The sequence below is a fragment of the Scatophagus argus genome, chromosome 9 (genome assembly GCF_020382885.2).
Source record: "Scatophagus argus isolate fScaArg1 chromosome 9, fScaArg1.pri, whole genome shotgun sequence".
NCBI classification, from domain to species: Eukaryota; Metazoa; Chordata; class Actinopteri; family Scatophagidae; genus Scatophagus; species Scatophagus argus.
In genome coordinates this window covers 4,793,727-4,802,557 of record NC_058501.1, presented here as the reverse complement: position 1 = coordinate 4,802,557, position 8,831 = coordinate 4,793,727, and the positions used below count along the sequence as shown (strand labels likewise).

The 8,831-nt window shown below is 36.9% G+C and overlaps 1 protein-coding gene across 5 annotated transcripts in view; it reads left to right on the top strand.

Moving 5' to 3' along the window:
- The first annotated feature begins 1,163 nt into the window (after positions 1 to 1,163).
- LOC124065358 (vacuolar protein sorting-associated protein 13B-like) overlaps positions 1,164 to 8,831 on the top strand; it is a 308,396-nt gene continuing 300,728 nt past the window's right edge. For 4 of the 5 annotated variants that reach the window (XR_006844394.1, XM_046400674.1, XM_046400675.1 and 1 more), the window contains exons 1-2: positions 2,430 to 2,588; positions 4,799 to 4,942. Coding sequence is in view for 4 of the 5 variants with exons in the window: in XM_046400674.1 (XP_046256630.1) it covers positions 2,442 to 2,588; positions 4,799 to 4,942 (291 nt within the window). In the remaining variant the exon portion in view is untranslated. Of the gene's footprint in view, positions 1,301 to 2,429; positions 2,589 to 4,798; positions 4,943 to 8,831 lie in introns of those variants that run through there. The other variant, XM_046400672.1, reaches the window with a different exon arrangement.

Genomic DNA, 8,831 nt, shown 5'->3' with positions numbered 1-8,831 from the left:
AATATTGGAGAGCTATAAAAAACGACTTAGGGGCAGCAGATGTCAACCGCAGAGACAAAGGTGTAAAGAGAGACCGATTTGATATAACCAAAGAAACTACTGGCCACAGAAACGACTGGTGTGTCCAGCTTTGATTGTGAAGAACAGGTGGGACCTAACCCTGATTTGCTTTTTGTTTTTTGTTTTAACCCCTATATGTTTGCCTGGTAGACTAATTCCCTTGTCACCCGTGACCAAGAAACAACAAAAGACTAAAAGATTTTATTTGTTTTATTTTTTGTTTACTTCAGCATTGATTGCCCATGGTAACTTTTTAATTTGCAGAAGGCTATTTACATATTATTCCAATACATCACAAGTGTCAGCGAGCATCCAGTAGCACATCTGTTATAATCGCTCGTCATATATGTGAGATTATATCAGACCACAAGTGACATGTTTAGAAGCCAAACAAGTCACCTGGGTGACCGAAATGCAAAGATCCTTTTACTAGCCTATAATTCATGATTCACTTTCACTGAGTTTTCCGTAGGCGTTCGCCTCAATATCTAAAGAAAATATGTGTCCTTGAAACAAAACCTGATTTGTGATGGGAATGCAGGACAACGCTTATGATTTTAAATATTTCAATTATTTCAGGAAAGACGCACTGGCACGATCCAGGAGCTACCCATTGTGGAGTTTATTCTCTTATTTCTCAGTAAAGGTGAGCTCCTACAGCCATATAAGGGTTAGGGGCGTGCGACAAAATTACGTGAGATGATGCCTTCCCATGCTCCCCGTAAACTTTTACTTCAACTGAGAGGTTTGTAATGTGACTACAAGGATATTTTATCTGAAATATTGATGAAGGTTACTCTAAAACACAAGCTGTGTTGCTGCTATTTTATCTCCTTTGAAAACAACAGGAACTTCGGCACCTCGTGCTGTAACATCCGAATTAGTAACAATATAGACAAAATAGCCTTTAGGGTACTTGCGTCATGTTCTCCTGGGTTTATTATGATTTGTCCACGAAGTTGATCTTCTGAATTCCACATTTCATCCAGTCACGTATAACAGGAAAATTCGAGTGTCTCTCTTGCCACGATTTTGGGTTGTGCATGCCACAGACCACCGAAATGATCATTTCCTACACTACCAAAAGGCAACACCAGACATACGGAAGCCGCGTTGGTGTTTACTGATGACGTTTGCGTTGAAGCCGTTGAGAGATGTGGCTAACATCAGTTTACGGGATGAGAATGTTATAATAAACGTCACATTCAAGAAATAGCTACAGGATTTAAGCAAGAGACAAGTAAGGAAGGCTTTTCCATCTTTTGCCTGTGGCCACACGATTTAAGCAGCCGAAATGAAGTTAGGACGACTTCTTCAAAACAGTTAGCTTAGCTTCTTTGGTCTGCTGCTATGTTGTGTGTCGCTAGAATGACAGAGGAGCATAGCTAGCCATTCTGGCTAACTACTACGCCTTAAGTTAAATTTCGTACTACGTAGGACGACACTGCTTCGTTTAAAATGTCAGGTTATATTTAGTTATTGGTATGCATTTGGACATGCAGTTACTAACCACTGCTGGAGTTTATCCTTTAATGTTAGCCACATGTATAACGAGTGAAGACATATTAACAAGCAGGCTAATTCAGACACTACTCTGAATTTAAATTAAGATACTTAAATAGAACCATTGAAGTTTATAAAAAACAACGTTAGGTAAACCGTCATCAGTAACTCACAAGAACAGGATTCTCGTTCTGTCTCTGTCGAGTGGGAATATCAGCTCAACATAAACAACTCTAGTTACACCTTCAGTCTGCCTAGAGTATGACTTGGCTTGAATTTGGTCAGTTTTGAAATGCACATAACATATTTTTGACACTTTCCGTGACTGGATAAGTAAGTAATTAAGTTTATTTATGCAGCACCTTTTTAGAGCAGGATAGTCCAAAGTGATTCACAATTAAAGACCTAAACAACACATATGGAATGCAGAAATTAAGACACACACTAAAACACAGGGAAGTAAACCTATAAGACCTATAAACCTGTAACACCCGCTTTTTAAAGGTGTTCAGTGGGGGTGTTCCCATTAAAAACCCTGATGAGATGACCTCGCAGTTGCCTCTGTGATGTAGGCAGGTGCCTGACCAGGCAAAGCTTTACACAGGCACAGTTCTGTGTAATATCACTAATAAAGGATTAGTCATCATTAAACTTAATAGATTCACCTGTGCTCTTGCGCTGAGACATAAAAAATATCTGCTGTCAAAGATGTATTTTCTTTGGTTTAAGCTGTAGAAGCAGGGGTGTTTTTTTTTTAGATAATATTGGAATATAATAGCAAAAGTAGATTTAATACACAAATACTGTAATGTACAAATAAGTATTGCATTGAATAACATCACAGTTTTTGTTTAATCTTTGTTTAGGACAGGGACAAGATGTTGGAGTCCTATGTCACACCACTCCTGATGAGCTATGTAAACAAGTATATTAAGAATCTGAAGCCATCTGACCTGCAGCTCTCTCTCTGGGGAGGAGATGTGGTCCTCAGCAAGTTGGACCTCAAGTTAGATGTGCTGGAACAGGTACTGTATATTGAATATGTCCTCCACAGTATAGTCATTTTGTTTGCAGGAATACCGTACAGTAATGTTGGACATAGTTTTAATTAGCCAGTTTTCAGTGCTGCTAGTGTGAGAAATGAATAACTTAAGTCTTCTTTTGTCCATCCACACTTAATGGTTCATACTGCTTGAACCACACAAGTTCTTAAATTAGCGTAGTGTCTCATTGTTAGTGTCCATTGACGTCATAAATAACTTTCCCGGATAGCTTGATAAAAATAGTATTTTTCCGTTTTATTTCTTAATTGTTAGCACAAACGATTAAAGTTGTGTTTGCTCACACCTTTGGTATTTTTGTAGTTTACGGCACTTTTGTTTAGTGCTTTTGTTTATAAACATTGGTCATCCCAAAATAGAATATTAAAGGCCCAGTGTGTAGGATTTTGTGGCATCTTGTGTTGAAGCTCCAAATTGGAACCAAATGAATACCCCTTCCCTGTCCTAAGCATGTAGGAAAAAACTATGGTGGCTGCAAAGCTCACATAAAATGTGCAAGGCCCTCTCAAGAGCCAGTGTTTGCTTTGTCCGTTCTGAGTTACTGTAGGAGCGTGTTCAAAAGTTGAACGTGCAGTGGCAGGAATCAAAACAAACAAAACTCTGGCTTTCGGAGATAAATGGTTTTCTAATTTATTGTGGTCAAAAGAAGAATGTGTTTCAGCTGGAAGCCATCATCAGCATGGTCCATATCAGCAAAAGAATTACCATTTTAAACAAGAATACATTGCTGCATGACAGGAGCCTTCCATGAATGAACCGCCCAGAGACGACCTCTCATAATGAGAGAGGTGTGATCAGAAAACAACCAGAAACAACAGTGGCTAATATCAGAAACGAAATAAATATAAAAAACTAAATGCCTGAGATTAGAAATACACAGCAAACAAACTCATTATAAGCCAATGAGTGACTCTTATTGTCCGGTGACTACACACTAATGGCATTATAATTCTGAATCTTATATTCGTTTCTGTTAATAGATCCCCCTAAATCCTACACGCTAGACTGTTAAAATGAGGAACTGGAGCTTTCTGGTCTCTCTGCTAAGCATGTCAATATGACAGTGCTAACATTGCAGAATATCAGTAAATTCAAAATTTTACTTTCCATTAGAATATAAAATAAAGTAAAAGGTTTTGAAAGTAAGCACATAGTAACATATTGTTTCCATTCAGTCATTTCTACATTTTAGTTACAGTCTAGTCATGGTCTCTTGTCTCGATTAAAATCAGAAAAAAATGTAGCGGGAGCACCGCTACATTTACATTTTTTCAGCCTCAGTCTCAGATGCAGAATCTTTACTGTCATTTTGTCAATTTGAAGGAGTTTGATAGATTTACTCAGATATTTTGCTTGCAGTGTTATTTTGACACAATGTTCCTTTTTACACTTGTAATGTCTGGATTCTATTAGTCTGCCAAAAGTTAAAAGAATTTTCTTTTCTCTTGAGTTGGTTCTGACTGCTTCTGAAGAGCAAACCAAAACACTACCTAACCCAAAAGAGACTGTGATGAAAGTTCTTATTGGAAGCAGCTTTAAGCCAACTGACAGTGGAAATTGTGTTAGGATTTTGATGTGTAATGCTATGTCAAAACCTTGGCAATTATCCTCCCTTTGCCTTTATTTTATTGCCTTTAATTTGGACAATACTTCTTCTGATATGTGCAATTATACATCATCTTAATATAAAGAGTATTTTTTGGTGAAGCATTTTGAGGGTTGTCAAGCAGGCATACTGTAGATCCATGACAGCTTTTCCTCTGGAATATGTTTGGTTATTAGTTTTTTGGCTTAGAGGAGGCATGTGAAGCTTGTGTGTAGGCAGTCTGGTTTTCATGGGACTCATTCTCATACAGAGTAGTTCAAGATGCAGAACATTGATTTGTCTGTCTCTGAGAAAATCTGACTTAAGTTGTTAAAAGCATTACCACTATGTAATATGTAGCTGTTGTTTTTGCTATACTCTCATCTTTAAATATTAGTTTCAAATAGCGGTTTAGAAAATGGATGGATGGAAGGTTTCAAATGTTCTTGAAGCTTCAGCATTCATGTGGCTACATGCCCTTATGATATTGCCTGCAACACAGATGTAATATGAAGTACAGATTATTCTAACTACAGTTTCATACTTATCTATTGTTTTCATCTTTCTATGTATCTTTGCATATTTATAGGAGTTGAAGCTGCCCTTTACATTCATGAGTGGTCATATCCATGAGCTGCGTATCCACGTACCCTGGACCAAGCTTGGTTCGGAGCCTGTAGTCATCACCATTAACACTATGGAGTGCATCCTCAAACTGAAGGATGGAGCCCAGGTTAGTCCTTAACTGTTATGAGAAACACGTTATTCTTGATTCCAACACAGGGTCAAAACAGGGCTTGCCAGATTTTCTTGTTATTTATGTGAAATTCCTCCTCATGTTAAGCTTTCTCATTTCTTTTCTCTCAGTTTCCAAGAAGTTTCATAATGTTTTTTGTTTTAATAGAACAACTAAAACATGTTGAGCTTGATACCTTGTAACCTTGACTCCTGAATAATCCTAATAATCCTGAATAATACGAAGAGAAACTACAGTGTCTGCTGCTATCATTTCATTTTCAGCTTTTACTGAATTCTAAAGTGTTTAAATTGTTAAATATCGTTAGAATAAGCCGGTCTTGTATTTGCATCAGTTATATGTGAATAATCTTGATGTTTTTCATAGTTAAAAAACATATGCTGTTTATTATATGCTATTATCTTTTTTTAGTGTTTTTTACTTATGTAGCTCTGATTTTGCCATCCCTGAACATCTTGGTTGACACAGCTAGGGAGCAGTTGCTTCTCTCTGTTTTATTCATGCTTAATTATGCCAGTGAGAATGCATTGAAAAAACAAAAAAAGCAAACAACAAAATTAGAATCTGGTAAATCTCTGTTTTAGTTAGGGAAACATATGAATTTGTGACATTTAAAACAGTAGTTTAGATTGTCAACCACCTTTTCTAAAGCTTCTGTGGAAAAAAACACATAAGCAAGTGATGTAATGACAGTCTGCCGTGAAGAGCACATTATAGAATTTAGGGAAGAAAGCTTGTTGTCTTCCATACTACCAGAATTAATAATTTGCAAAGGCTCTTGATTTATCAAGCGATACATCTAACTTTATTTTTTTGAGATGGATTCCAGCGTAAACATATATTAGCTATTGTTCTCCACATCTTTTTGTCATTTAAAAATGATTGATTGTCCTTTGCCAACATGATTTTCCTTTGGAAAAGCACAATATTCTCACTCAACACATTTGTTCTGTGAAAAGAGGGACAGCTTCGAAACTGTGAAGCGACTTTAGCTAGAGCTATTCAGTAGTTCATCATCTCTTTTTTTTTGTATGCCATTGGTCTTTTTCATTTAGTCTTTGCACAGGACAGTGAATAGTGCTCATTAACAAGATTTGGAAATTTAGATTTTTTTTCCACATCTCTGTCAGATTAGACAGCTTACAGGTACGCTGTGGAGTTTTTGACCTATAGCACTAAATGCATAAATGTAAACTTGTTTCTAAAAACCTTAATACCTTAAGGATACACACAGTGTGTTTTGAATCTAAATGTGTGCTTTTTTATTTACAAGAGAGCTTCTCAGGGCAATTTTAACCATCCAGATTTTGTTCTTGTAAATTATCAGTAAGATTTCCCTCTCAGTGAAGTCACTTTTAGCCCTATCATGCATCATCATCAAATCTGAGAACAGTCATTGCAAGAGTAATGTTTTATTATTGTATTTATTTCTGCATATTTCCGTGTTTGAAATCTGGTATATGAAAGGAATTTTTCTTAGATTTGTTTTGAGCCTGGTCCTCCCATTGCCACCCATGCAGTTAGTAAAACTGAAAGTGTTGCTGGCCTTTTTATGGGAAGGTTGATGTTTCAAGGCCAGATGTCCCAGAAGAAACACATTTCAAGGGAAGTCAATTACAGCTAATTATATAGACTGCGGCAAAAAGATTTGTAACACATGAGCTTGAGCTGCCCAGAGCTAATGGTAAATATCATTCTATGCAGGTTATGCAGGTGGCTACTGCTTATGGGATAAGGTTTCTAGTTTGATGGAACTTTAAACTTGTTTTTTATTCCTCATACACAGCTTAAGGTCATGCCCGAGTACCTGTACTGGTGTAATACATTCAGTCTCAAAACAACTATTTGTTACAGATGTTTTCTAAAAGCCTTCCAGTCAAGACAAGGTTTTTGGGGAATTGCAAATGACATTTGGACAAATTATTCAGTGGTATGTACACCCATGAGACATAATTTGGAGCAAAGCCAGACTTACAGCAGAAGTCCTTCTAGCATGTGGAATTTAAATGAGCCACTACACTTCTCTTGTATGTGAGTGGGAGGCAGGAGGTTGACTACTAAGTTCTTAGCCAAGGAAATGCAGCCAATTTACTTATATGATGTAGATATGTGTAATCTGGTAACTTATATTGCCTTTATTTAATATTTATTTCACTTTCAACATTGTTGAAACATCAGCAAGCAGCAGCATCTATGTAGTGGTAGTTTACCACTTCGGTCAGCCCACAGAAGACTGGATTTCTCTCGAGGTTAGATATCCTGTTCATATACATGTCAGGCCCTGGTCCACTTTTAATCAGATTCTAGCAGGGACGCAGGGAGTTTGGCATAGGTGCATGCAAAACATAGACCATGACAGTTCTCCCTGAAGCCCTTAAGTAATTTAAGTGATGGCCAAGAGGATTTTTTAAAAGAGTTGAGAAAATTGATCTGTGTATGGAAAATCTTACATTTTAAGTTTGGTAGATTTCTAGTGTTTCTTTTGTCCAATAGAGACAGGAACTTTGTGGCAGGCCTCATGCGGCCAAAGTGTGGAAATGATAAATGATATCATTAATATGGTTTGTTTTCATAATTACTGTTAAAGCCTGTGCGCTGGCCTGTAAAAACATCCGTACGTCTTTTGAAGTTCATTAAGGGTTGTATAATTTGACCGGAATTATTTGGACCTTTTTAATGTTCACGTTTCCCCTCGAGAGGAACTGGGTAATATTCGGGATATTCAGATTGCTCAATAGGACCCATCTGCAAAGCACCAAGAGCAGCTCACAATTATAGTTTCCAGCAAAATGTGGAAATTTGGGCGTTTAGCAGCAGTTGGAGATTACAGCTCCTGCTGACAGTGTAATTGCTTAAAATAAGCTGTAATGAGGACTTGTAGTGCAGAAAGTATGGTAATAGAAAAAATGTTGTCAACTTGTTTTTGACATTAATTTTACAAACCAGAGGCCACTTACAAAGAAAGTACGTGAAGTTTATATATGTATCATTGTGTCCTGAAGTCATATGATGTTCTGAAGCATGCTTAGAAATCTTCCTTAATTGTGTCAAGATTACTTGTGTTGACCATTAGAGACTGTACATGCAAATTGCATATATGTTAGTTTTCTGATTTATTGTGTATGTAGATAATTCTGTCTTTATGTTTCTTTTTTCTTCTGTTACTCAGTTTAAATCCAAAAATGGAAATCATTGTGGTTAATGTATGAGTTGAATTATTAGCGTGAACATCTCCATGTGAAATTACACTAAGTCCTGGTCCATGTCTCAGAGCTCAATGTATGTAACAGGAGATTGGTCATGGGGATGAAAGGGGTTTTTAATAGTCAACTTTAACTTCTTTCTTCTTGTGCAAAAATGTGCTCACCGTGGCCCCTCTTGCGTTACGTGATATGGATGAACTGTTTGATCTCAGCCCATTCTAAATTAAAGAACAATTTGAAAATGTCAAGAGAGATTACCAGTGGTTTTATAAACTGTCATTCTCTATATAGAAACATGATTTATTAATAAAGCTTATAAGGTCTCCATCTAGTATCTCATTTGCCTCATGGAAATCTCATCACAGGAGTTAGTAGTAATCTTCATTTTTCCAGGTTCACACCAAACTATTGGAGCTGGTCTCTGATGTGATGCTGAGCATTAGGTTAAAGGCATTACTGCCTTTAAGCTTCCCCGTATACTGAAGAGTTGGATAAAATCTTTGGTTGGAGTGCATCTTATTTTTAGGAGCTTTGTTTTTATATTGGTAGCTATTTGCAGTAGTAACAGCGATTGGGAAGATTGAACTAAGGCCTTAATGAAAGACCTAACGGCTAACATTGATGTAATGTTGCAAAATTATGGGCACTTTTTTTGACATCTT